This window comes from Aquila chrysaetos, chromosome 5, assembly GCF_900496995.4.
Source record: "Aquila chrysaetos chrysaetos chromosome 5, bAquChr1.4, whole genome shotgun sequence".
Lineage (NCBI taxonomy): Eukaryota > Metazoa > Chordata > Aves > Accipitriformes > Accipitridae > Aquila > Aquila chrysaetos.
The window spans coordinates 2,686,532-2,699,328 of NC_044008.1; the positions used below are offsets into that span (position 1 = coordinate 2,686,532).

Consider the following 12,797-nt stretch of genomic DNA (forward strand, 5'->3'; position numbering starts at 1 on the left):
GTGTATTGTTGTGTAACTGCAGCTTACTTTCACCATAAAAAGATGCTAGACACCTCTACTCCACCTTCATTACAGCATGTTTTCTTATTTAATAAACTTTCATCAGCTTAAATGAATGGTTGTTATTAGTAGAGCTAACAGCCACAGGATAATACTCTAGAGAGATATCAATGCTTGTTGGTGCATTAACTAAGAGCGGAGGGGCTGAGGTCAAGCATGTGTCAATGCAAATGAAGCAGTATTAGGCACTAACAGTTTAATGCAATAGTCTGCCTCAAATAATGGAAATTGCAGGATAAAAAGAAGGAGATAAAGTTACTGATAAGTATATAACAGAAAAAATGATAAGATGTTTCAAAGGGAAAGAAACACTCTACTTTCCAACATCTCTAAACCTAGCCTAGCAAGTTGGTCTAAAAAAAAGAGATCAGAAAACAGAATTTTAAAAGGAAAAAAAAAAGAGAAAGATGCAGAAAAGAGGTGAAAAATGTTGTAACAATATGTAGCACGACTGCTTCTCATATAAGGAACTCAGAAGTACTCTACCAAACTTAATTATTTAAGCTTTACAATGCTTCTTGAAGGCAGACAAATAACACTAATAAACCCTAGCACCTGAGTAAAGGTACAGTATTTTAAATGAATGAGCAGCAGATAGAAGAAAGCTCATGATTTCCATGCTTATTTATGTGTGAATCACTAGAACATATCCTATGCATACATCAACTTAATAAAAACAAAGCTGCCGCCTTCTCTTCCATACCTCAACCATACAGAAATCATAATGTTTGCTAATCATTAAAAACTAATGCAAAACAGTTCCTTTAAGTATAAACTTATACACCTCAGTAGGTACTCTGAAATGAGATACAACCCTTGAGATGTCAGCTTCTCAATGCTGTTTTCTAAAAGGCTTTGTAATCAATAAGGTCAACAATGACAAGACACAATGTTAGCAGGGGAAAGACTTCAAGGCAAGAAGTACTGAGAAAATATTACTATTTTTGTAATTCAGAAGAAAAAGAATTTCAAGCAGGACCAAAATTTAGATTTTGTAATAAAAGCATGTCTGTAGAATCCCAAACCAACAAAAGTCTCTTATTTCCACTTATGGCATTAATTCCAAAATATAAAACTGTTCCACAGCAGTACCTGAATCCCAGCTCTGCAATAAGAAATGCAGAAACAAAATGAAAGACTGTTTTTATTGATTTTCATTGTTCCAGCTGAAAGGCAGACAGTAAATAAAATGCATACCGAGAACTGTGCTGCAATTTTTTTTTTTTTAATTTCATGATTCCAGACTACTTACAGTCTAAGAAGTCTGCTCACTACACGGTACTCTTAATTGAAAGACTCTCCTCATACTGTACTGAGGAAAGCCACAGGTAGCAGCTACACGCAAGTAACAAATATTAAAACTCCCAACTGTGCCCAGGGCTACAAACATCCAATGTTTTCTGGGAAGACATTAATCACTCCAAATGCCTTCAAGGAGGATTAACATGAAGTGCATAGAAAGGTAGGGGACACCGTTATCACGCAGGACACTTTCATTATGGGACGAGAGAGAAGAGGCCAAATATGCGCACGTGTACACACACGCAGAACAATATCGTCTCTTTGCTTCTGAGGAAACTTTTCAGTATGTTAAGCTCCTTGTTTGACTCCCACTTCCCAGAGCAAGTGAGGTTCCTGTTCTCATACACTGCTCTCCAAAATATGTGTACCCATGTTTAGTCTCTCCTCTATTTCCTTTTCCTATGCCACTTCTCCCTTCCAACGGCCTCAGTAGCTTTATGATCATCTTTGCACAGCATTTCCCCTACTAAAATGTCTTTGACTTCTGCCCATGTTCTCACCCACTAAGTAGCCCAGTTGTGTTGTAAAGCCGTGCAGTTAATAAAAAAAAAAAAAAAAGGAAAACCAACACTTTTTTGTAAAATGCTTTGGCATGCAGACAACGGAGCTGGTCAGCATCTCCAGTTTAGATTGGTATGTTCCCGACATAAAGGTTAGATTTCACAACAAAGTAATGCTCTTCAGAAAAAATAACTCAATACAGATCTTACAGTCTATGGAGCTGAGCAAAAATACATTTAATGCATCATAAGGATGCCAGTGGTGAACTCAGTATGCTTTAACTCTGCTGCATCAGCACAATTGAAAATGACCTAATTTACCTGCAAACCAATCTCCTCTCCTGTACAGCTGGATGCCACGCCAAGTACATTTAATTGAATGCAACAACAGTAACAGCCACTAGCTCGACTCTAGAAACCGAACAAGCTGGCAACAATGCAAATTTGCAGTAAGAAAGCGGTCAGCTCTGAGAAAAGCCTGATGTTATTATTCACTTCAGAAAGCAGAGCAGTAGACATATATTATTCTTTCCCTGACATACGGAAACTGAAATAGAAGTCCTTAACATTGAAAAAGAAAGAAAAGTAGGTGTTGGAGCATTCCCTGGCCTACTTCTTGAGAAACAAATTACTGTCATTTCAGCTTTGTATTTCTTGGGACAAAGACACAGAGGCTAAAGGAGAAGGATGTGCTCATGAGTAAGACACATATACACATCAGTTCCTAGCTCTGTCACACAAGGAGGTGTGAAGTTAAACTTAAGTGAAGACTAGTCAGAGGACTCCATACTTCCTTCTTTCCATCTTCATACTTCCTTCCTGTCGTCCTCCTAACAAAAAAGAAATTCAACTGGAAATAGCAGTTATCCTCACTCTTATCCTACGGATATATTTCTGCAGTTTCATGATGTTTTGTTACCTGACACAATCCCACCCCAAAGGAACTGTACTGCACAGATAAATCAAGTTCAGAGTAAGTTGTGCTGGTTTTCGCTGGGATAGACTTAGTTTTCTTCCCAGCAGCTGGTACGGGGCTGTGTTTTGGATTTGTGCTGGAAACAGTGTTGATAATCCAGGGATGTTTTCGTTCCTGCTGAGCAGTGCTTACCCAGAGCCCAGGGCTTTTCTGCTTCTCACCCCAACTGACCCAAGGGATATCCCAGACCATGGGACGTCATGCTCAGCATATAACGCTGGGGGAAGAAGAAGAAGGAAGGGGGGACATTCGAAGTGATGGCGTTCATTTTCCCAAGTCCCCGTTAGACGTGCTGGAGCCCTGCTGTCCTGGAGATGGCTGAACACCTGCCTGCCCATGGGAAGTGGGGAATGAATTCCTTGGTTTGCTTTGCTTGCGCACGCGGCTTTTGCTTTACCTATTAAACTGTTTTTATCTCAACCCACGAGTTTTCTCACTTTTACCCTTCCAATTCTCTCCCCTGTCCCGACATGGGGGGAGTGAGTGAGCAGCTGTGTGGTGCTTAGCTGCCGGCTGAAGTGAAACACAGAGCTTCACGGTATATTGGAATTAAAAGATTTTTTTTTTAAAAACCCTATATACTTTGACAAAGTGGTATTAGTTCATTAAAATTGCAAAGCTAGACACATAAAAGCCAGGAAATGCAAAGAAAGTAGCCTAAGCAATTTTCATTTAATCGTATTATGATATGACCTTTAATTACTTGATTCAACAACATTTCTTCCTTCAACTGTTTTTAGCATTTCATCTCTTAGATTATTTAAACAAATGGAAAATATTAATTTCTCCCTCTGGGTACCTTATGGGTCAACAGTAGAGCCAGAACAATTAGATCACACCACAGACCTCTACGATACTTAAGTAACTGCTAGGCAGAGCGTACCGCCGTTCAATACCCAGTCCAGTGCTGGGGGAGACTAGACACGGAACTGCTTCCTCCAAGCAAGAATCCTTCTGTCCTTGCCTACTGCTGCCCATCCTGCTGTGTTGCCCTCTGCTTCAGGTTCTGGCTTGGCAGTAGTTTTGTGTAGCACATCTAAATCATCTCTTCCAGAAGAAGTTGGATTCCTGCCTTCCAGCATCCAAGCTCATGCTTCCAGGCCAAGTGCTAGCTACGGCCCCAACCCCAGCTTGCCTTTGCCACCAGCTCTGCTGCTCTCCCTTTTGGAGACTGCCCACTGCCTTTTCATAGGAAGCTCCTTCTGTGTCAGAATTCCCCTCTTAGCACCTGATCATAGAATCATTCCGGTTGGAAAAGACCTTTAAGATTATCGAGTCCAACCGTTAACCTAATACTGCCAAGTCCACCACTAACCCATGTCCCTACGTGCCATGTCTACACATCTTTTAAATACCTCCAGGCATGGTGACTCCACCACTTCCCTGGGCAGCCTGTTCCAATGCTTGACAACCCTTTCAGTGAAGAAATTTTTCCTAATATCCAATCTAAACTTCCCCTGGTCCAACTCGAGGCCATTCCCTCTTGTCCTGTCACTTGTTACTTGGGAAAAGAGACTGGCACCCACCTCGCTACAACCTCCTTTCAGGAAGTTGTAGAGCATGTTAAGGTCTCCCCGAGCCTCCTTTTTATGTTCAGCAGAATATACACACGTGTGCACATGCACTCAATTGCCACATAAATGTGAATGTTACCTTTAGCAATGAAGTGTGTGAAAAACAGATCCTTTACAGAAAAAGGTACAAACTCATATTTAAAAAAAAAAAATCATATACGAAATTGAAAACAACTAAAATGTATTCTATCTGTTCCAGACCCTCCTAATTTCTCCAAACTTCTTCACAATTCAAAGGACGTTGGAACTAGGTTCTTTTAAAACAAACTGTGTAAGGTGCAATTACAGAACAGCAAACTTGATCCTACCAGCTCCACTCACCAGAGTGTGTGTTATCAAGATGCTGGAGGAACACAGAACACGAATACATGATATCTGAAGCTCGTCTGTGCTACTCTAGATGGATACAGAATCAGAAACAAAAGAGCTGCCACTTAAAATTTTTAACTTCATACAAATGTAAGCTGTCACAAAATACCTTTGCATTGTGTTCATACTACTGGGGAAAGCTGCCACTCTTTTATTAACAATTCTTCCCAGCATTACTCAGTCATTGCGCATTAGAACCAGCTGGAGAGTTTTGAGTGATAATGAAACCTGTAACAAGCCATCTTCAGCCGTCTTTTCCAAACAATAAGGGAATTAAAATTTCAATTTAAATGCAGAGGTTTGAAACATGCTTCAGCGGCAAAATTACTTCAATTAATGTGAGTGGAATACAAAGAACAGACTGCAGAAATGTGATGCGGCAACCAGAAATTATGCCATTAGAATGCTTGCATCAACCTAACACGATGACTGCAAAGGTCTAATTTCGACTGTACATATCACAAGGCTACAGGCAACAATATTAATCAGTGCTCCAATTTCAATGTGAGGGATACAAGCGCCTTGTCAGATCACTTTGGGCTTTTTATAAGCCATGAGCATCTGTTTACCTTGAGGAATGAAACAAAAGGACAGAGAGATCTATATACACTCTGCATCCCTGACGGTTTAGTAATTATTTTACATAATATTCATATCATATAAAAGGAGAAAGGAATTATCCTGCAGCCAGTGAGCGATTACAACATCACAGCCTTGCAGAGGCAGCGTTAACAGAAGATGGCAAAAGCCAATGAGCCTACAGCGATTTTTGTCTGTGAAAAAGCTCCAAATGCAGGTAGGTTACTATTTATTTATTACAGGTACACTTGTCTTCAGATGAGAATTGCAAGTGTCAATGAATGGCTGAAATAGTGTGTTCAATTTTCACTTGAGTTTTCTTTGCATTTCTTGATATATTTAAAAAAAAAACAACCTTAACAGCTGCTTTTTGTATCATTATCACTTGATTTCTTAGAAAAAACACTCTATTCTGGAAAAAAAAAAAAACAACCAACCAACCAACAAAAACACAGCACAGTATACTACAGAAGTCCACACTTCAGTGAGGTCTAATGTTGGCTCTATCTCATAGCCTTGGGCAACGTTACCTACATCCACACACGTATGTGTGTGTCCACATATGTGTATGTATATAAGTGTATATATGAAATAACTGCATACACAATATATTGCAAACCAATAAGATATCACAAATACACATATTGCAAACCATTTCTTAAGCATATTATATGATAAATCCTAAGTATTGTTATTTTCTTCTTACACTTCTTATCTTATATTCCAGATAGGAAATTAATTACTTTTCTGGAACTTCTTTCTGAAAATAACTTTTTTGAATTTAAAAAAAAAAAAAAAAAAAACAAAAAAAACCCCCAAAAATCCCACACCAACGAAACTGGCAAGTCCATCAGTAAAAGAAAGCACCAACATTTCAATTGATACTGACATTAACACTGAATACTGTGTTTTCCGCCCTCCACTGACTACCCCTAATCTACATCTACTTCTTCATCTCCCATACTTGAAAGTATCAGACGAACACCACACTCCAATTTCCTGTGTTAGAAACTTTACAAACACTTTGGCAAAACCTGACTGCACTCTTCACATATATGCTGCCTCAAGTCATTGCATTGCTAGTCTGTTTTCAGGAATTCTAATAGGTTTTACATAACATTTTATAAAGTATCACAAAAATTCCACTGTACATTACATAACAGAAATAGCTGCATTACCCATCCCACACGGCTTACAACATGGTGGGAAAAGACACAAGACAACAGTTCATATTAGAAGGACAGTGAGACTCTAAGGAGAATAAGATTGTGAGGGTTCCTGGAAGATGGTTTTCAAAAAGGAAAAAAGGGAAAATTGTGACAAGATTATATAAAGATGATTTCACCAAGTGTGACATGAAAACAGAACATAAGCAACAGAAAAAACGAGGAAGGTGACGGCAGAGTGAAATCAGACAAGGGGATGTGACGGCAACAACAAAAATCCAGACAGTGTTACACATGCCGTCAGAGAAAGGGATGACGAGACTGACATCTAACTGTTGAAAATGTTTCAGCGGGAACAAGGTAAGTTTTAGACAGTAGTGTTTAAGGTAAAATGAGATAAAACGGAAAGAAGGAAATTAAAGTTCAAGTCTGGGCTCTAGGAATATGAGGTGACAATACTAGGATTCCAGCTCTTTATCCTGTTGAATAACGACTTATTAAAAAGAAGTGAAGAGCTACAGCTAAGAGAAATACAAAGGACAGTAAAGTTGAAAAAACCAATAACAAAGGAAGGCAATGAAAAGACTTCCTTAAAGGAGTTCTCTGGCAAACACAAAGAGGAATACGAGCAGACATAATTCTTTTGCCTTCACTTTTGAATCACGGACTACTTAAGGTCGGAAAGGACCTCTAGAGAATATCTAATCCACCTCCCTGCTCAAGCATGGTCACCTAGAGCCAGTTGCCCAGGACCACATCCACTCTGGTTTTGAAAATTTTGCATGGATGGAGACTCCACAAACTCTCTGGGCAACCTGTTGCAGTGTTCAACCATCCTTACAGTAAAAAAGTGTCTTCTTACGTTCAGACATAATTTCTTATGTTTCAGTCATATGTGTCCATTGCCTCTTCTCCTGTCACTGGGCACCACTGAGAAAAGTCTGGCTCTGTTTCCTTTGCACCCTCCCATCAGACATTTATAACCATCGAAAGGATCTCGCTGAGGTTTCTCTTCTCCAGGTGAAGTCGACCCAGCTCTCTCAGCCTCACCTCACATGTGAGATGCTCCTGTGCCTTAACCATTTTTGTGATCCTTCATGGGACTCGATCCAGTAACTCCCTCTCTCTCTCATACTGGACTCAGCACTCCACATGTCAGGATGGAGTAGAAGTGAAAAATCACCTCCCTTGTAAAGCTTTTAATTACTAGTAGAAAACAGTTCCAGGAAAGAAAGGACTGGAGCCTAGTGAGGAAGTGTGCTTGTTAAGTTTAGAAACAAGACAAAGAAAAAGACTCTTATTAAAGAAGGCCAGACAACTTCTACCTCCACTGCAAGACTGGAATTGAAAGGTATGCTTATAAAAGAGATGGAACTGAAAAGGAAAAACACTTGAAGGGAAGGAGAAAAAAAGATGAAAAAAGAGCTGGAAATAAGTAGAAAGGACCAAGAGTCATGGTAAAAGACATAAAGGAAGACAATGAGAGGCAAACACACCTAAATGGTGAAAGACAAGTCTCCCCTCTGAATAATGGCCAAAGTTGGGAGTGTGTTCTGGGAGATGAAATAGGAGAGAAACAGGATAGTTCTTCTATAATTGTATTGGGTTTGTGTGGCAAGGTTTTGGTAGTGGGGACGTTACAGGGTTGGCTTCCGTGAGAAGCTGCTAGAAGCTTCCCCTATGTCCGACAGAGCCAAGGCCGGCCGGCTCCAAGACAGACCCACTGCTGGCCAAGGCCGAGCCCATCAGCAATAGTGGTAGCGCTGCTGTGATAACATATTTAAGAAGAGAAAAAAGTTGCAGCAGGCACAGAAACGGCAGCCGGAGAGAGGAGTGAGAACATGGAAGAGAAACAACCCTGCAGACCCCCAGGTCGGTGCAGAAGAAGGAGGAGGAGACGCTCCAGGCGCCGGAGCAGAGATTCCCCTGCGGCCCGTGGTGAAGACCATGGTGAGGCAGGCTGTCCCCCTGCAGCCCAGGGAGGTCCACGGGGGAGCAGATCTCCACCTGCAGCCCGGGGAGAGAGGACCCCACGCCGGAGCAGGGGGATGCCCGAAGGAGGCTGTGACCCCGTGGGAAGCCTGCGCTGGAGCAGGCTCCTGGCAGGACCTGTGGCCCTGTGCAGAGAGGAGCCCACGCTGGAGCAGGTTTTCTGGCAGGACTTGTGACCCCAAGGAAGGGGCCCACGCTGGAGCAGTCTGTGCCTGAAGGACTGCAGCCCGGGGAAGGGACCCACGCTGGAGCAGTTCGTGAAGAACTTGTCCTAGTTTCAGCTGGGATAGAGTTAACTGTCTTCCTAGTAGGTGGTACGGTGCTATGTTTTGAGTTCAGTATGTGAAGAATGTTGATAACACTGATGTTTTCAGTTGTTGCTAAGTAGTGTTTAGACTAATGTCAAGGATTTTTCAGCTTCTCATGCCCAGCCAGCGAGAAAGCTGGAGGGGCACAAGAAGTTGGCACAGGACACAGCCAGGGCACCTGACCCAAACTGGCCAACAGGGTATTCCATACCATATGACGTCCCATCTAGTATAGGAACTGGGAAGTGGGGGCGGGGAATCACCACGGGGGGACTAGCGTGATGCTGGTCGGCAGGTGGTGAGCAATTGCACTGCGCATCATTTGTACATTCCAATCCTTTCTTTATTGCTGCTGTCATTTTATTAGTGTTATCATTATTAGTTTCTTCTTTTCTGTTCTATTAAACCGTTCTTATCTCAACCTGTGGGTTTTGCTTCTTTTTTTCCCGATTTTCTCCCCCATCCCACTGGGTGGGGGGGGAGTGAGTGAGTGGCAGCGTGGTGCTTAGTTGCTGGCTGGGGTTAAACCACGACAGAACTGCAACCCGTGGGAAGGATCCACGTTGGAGAAGTTCATGGAGGACTGTCTCCCACGGGAGGGACCCCACGCCGGAGCAGGGGAAGAGTGTGAGCAGTCCTGCCCCTGAGGAAGATGAAGTGGCAGAGACAATGTGTGATGAACTGACCGTAACCCCCATCCCCAGTCCCCCTGCACTGCTGGGAGGGGGTAGGTAGACAATCCAGGAGTGAAGCTGTGCCCGGGAAGAAGGGAGGGGTGGAGGGAATGGGTTTTGAGATTTGATTTTATTTCTCATTACCCTACTCTGGTTGACTGGCAATAAATTAAGTTAATTTTCCCCAAGTTGAGTCTGTTTTGCCTGTGATGGTAATTGGTTGAGTGATCTCTCCTGTCCTTATCTCGACCCACAAGACCTTGTTACATTTTCTCTCCCCTGTCCAGCTGAGGAGGGGGGAGTGATAGAATGGCTTTGGTGGGCACCTGGCATTCAGCCAGAGTTAACCCACCACAATAACAAAAATTGCTTTGAAATAATTGTTAAGATATAAAGAAAGAAGATAATACAGGTTGCAAAAGCAGAAGGAAATCCTATGTGCAGATCAAATGGGTAAAGAACTAGATGGTTACAGAAATCACCAGGGTCAGGACACGTAAACAGCCAGCTCTGAAAGACAAGAGCTAATCAAACAGGATGAGAGACTGTAACCCTAAGTCCAGTCAGGAAGGATCAAAACAAAACCAAACAGAAATTCCCATACAAGAAAGCAGCAAATGACCAAAGAAACTAAGCAGAAAAAAAAAGGCAAATAATAGCACAGATGGCAGATCTGTCTGCAGGTGATCAGACAGCTGACCAGCATGTTTCTGGTAGATACCGGCCCAGCACGAGGTACTGCATCTTACCAGCATGTCTGTTGCATTGAGGTAATGCTTGCTGGCCATGCACTGTTCAAGCTTCTGAGGCACTTGCTTGATGTTCTCTATCTCATCCAGCAAATTCAGGACATGTTTGTGCTCAATCCCTTCAATCCACAGCTTCCGCAACTCATCCCGCTTGCAATGCAGCAGCATTTTGCATGACAGCAGATTCTCCTTCACCTACAAGCAACATGTCAAAAGATTAATTAAATCTGTCCCTGTAACTGGCACTTCTAACATAGATCAGCCCTTTTCCAAATTTACTTTATTAGGAATTCCAAAAATATCACAAGACTATAACCAAATCAAAGTTCCTTAAAATTTCTGGTTATTCCTTTGGCTGAAGGGAAACATATAGTACATACAAACTGGAACTGCCTTCATAGTGAAATGGGTTTTAGTACAAGTTTTGTACCACTACTGAAAATTTAACTTAAGTGTCATAATGTGAACAAACACAGCATCCTATTAACCATGACCAAAGACTTATTTGCATGTTTTCTAAAAATCAATTCAGTATTTTGGCATACAGCAAGAATCCAATTTTCAGTGAAAGCAAATAAGCCACTACTAATTTTTCCACTGTAAACATTTTCCATCTGCCTATTAAATCTTTTGGCACATCTCCTCCTTTCTTCAAGTTTGGTGTCAATTTCTCGAAACATGACTATCTAAGAGTACAACCATTTTCCTAATATCTCGAGCAATACCAATTTTTTTTTTGTAGGAGACGTGGTTTCATTAAAACAAATAGCAGTTAAGATACAGGTCAATTCAGCATTTCCATTATTTATCAAGGCCATTACATCACCTAGAAAAACACCTTGGTGTTTGCTATTCCATTTGTTTTTGAGCCTCATGCCATCCTCTCTAAGTGGCAAAGTCTCTACTATTCTACCCCATTCAGGAAACATAAAGATGTTTCCTTCTCCATTCTTTCTGATCAAACGCACAGCCTGCATTCCCTGCTTTCAGGTTCTCCCAATATCCTCTAGTAAGGTCAGTATAACCTAGCTTTCCTCACATAATGCAAATCAATAATACATATTAAAATGTGGAAGCAATTAGCAACGCAGCTTCACACATTGCTTTCACACTACTCTTGTTTTTGTGATAAGTCATAAATACTTAGGGTCCAACCTTTTCTCAGGCTGAACTCTCACTGAATTACACATGAAGAAAGACTCTCAGAAGTAGGCCCTTCAATTTATTTTTAAATAATGAGCCTTCAAAGCACTCCAGAAATCCCACTTCAGCTGCACATTCTCCTACCTTGTCCATCTAAAGGCAGTTTAAAAAAAATATAGGAGTGAAACACATAGATGGACCAAAATACAGACAAACTGTAAATAACAATAGCTACATAAAACAGCCTCAATCCAGAGTCAGAAGAGACTAAGATTTCAATACAGTAACATTGCACTCCAAAATGTCCTTCTGAAAGGAATGACATCGAAAAATCCTCAGCCAAGAGAAAAGCTAATGTAAGAGTGTCATAACTTGCTGCAAAAGCAGAGGCAAACTAAAATGCATAGAGTTCATTTCAGACTTAATCCCTGTTCAATACCTTAATTTAAAATGTTTCACTGACCTAGCACACCATCATCAGTGGACTGCTGTTACATAGAGCCAAATTAGGTCAGTACAACAATCATGGGGCTGGAAGGAATCTCACAAGACATTCCGACTCCTGTCCTTGCAAGAAAGAAGATCAACTGTATCTACATTTGGGAGCAGGGAAAGGAGCGAACAGCAAATCTTTAAGGAAGAACTCCCCTTTGGTAGACCCAACTGTTTCTGCTTCATAATTCAGTTTTACAGTGGTAACACCTCTAAAGCTACATTCAAAACCAAGCCTTTCCCAGCAGGAATTCATACAAGAATTGACTACAAAAGGTAGATGAACAGAGGGATCTGGACTATCTATCACTTCCACAATTCCTAATGCAAGTAAACACCTGCGCGTTCATCCACCTTCCTCAAGAGGGGAACATCAAAAGAAAGGCTGATAGTGTAATACAGATTGATGACAAACCAGACCTGGGGCCTCCCATGAGATCAGGTCAAAGCTACTTCAATACATATTGACCAAAACTAATAAGAAAACTTAAATATCAAAAGGTCCTTCACCCTTACAGTCATTCTTCTAGGTGGGACCAAAAGGTCACACCCCATATGTTTGGTTTGACCTCTGCAAAGCTTAGTATACTGCGTGAAAATAGGCCACTGGCTACAGTTTATTTCAAATTTAGTGCAATTGATCTCTGCTTTCAAAGTGCTGAGCTTTGTACATAAATCCTAGAATGAACTCTTACCCTTGGAAAGCATCAGAATGGCCTCATTTTCTCTGAAAATGCTAAATGAATTTTAAAAGCCAGAAGGGTCAGTACATAGTCCCAGAAGGGTAAAAGCCTACTGCTCCTAAAGCACTGCTGTGAAAGGTTTTAAGATGAGACCTCCACAGAGCCAGGAAAATAAAATGGAATAAATTTGGTGCCTAGTTTGCAAAGTTTAGGTATAGCAAACTACACAG

The 12,797-nt window shown here is 41.3% G+C and overlaps 1 protein-coding gene across 1 annotated transcript in view; it reads right to left on the reverse strand.

Annotated features, from left to right (window-relative positions):
* EXOC4 (exocyst complex component 4) overlaps nt 1-12,797 on the reverse strand; it is a 422,679-nt gene that overhangs the window by 388,410 nt on the left and 21,472 nt on the right. The window contains exon 3 of the mRNA XM_030015473.2: nt 10,250-10,444. Within this exon, the coding sequence (XP_029871333.1) occupies nt 10,250-10,444 (195 nt within the window). The remainder of the gene's footprint in view (nt 1-10,249; nt 10,445-12,797) is intronic.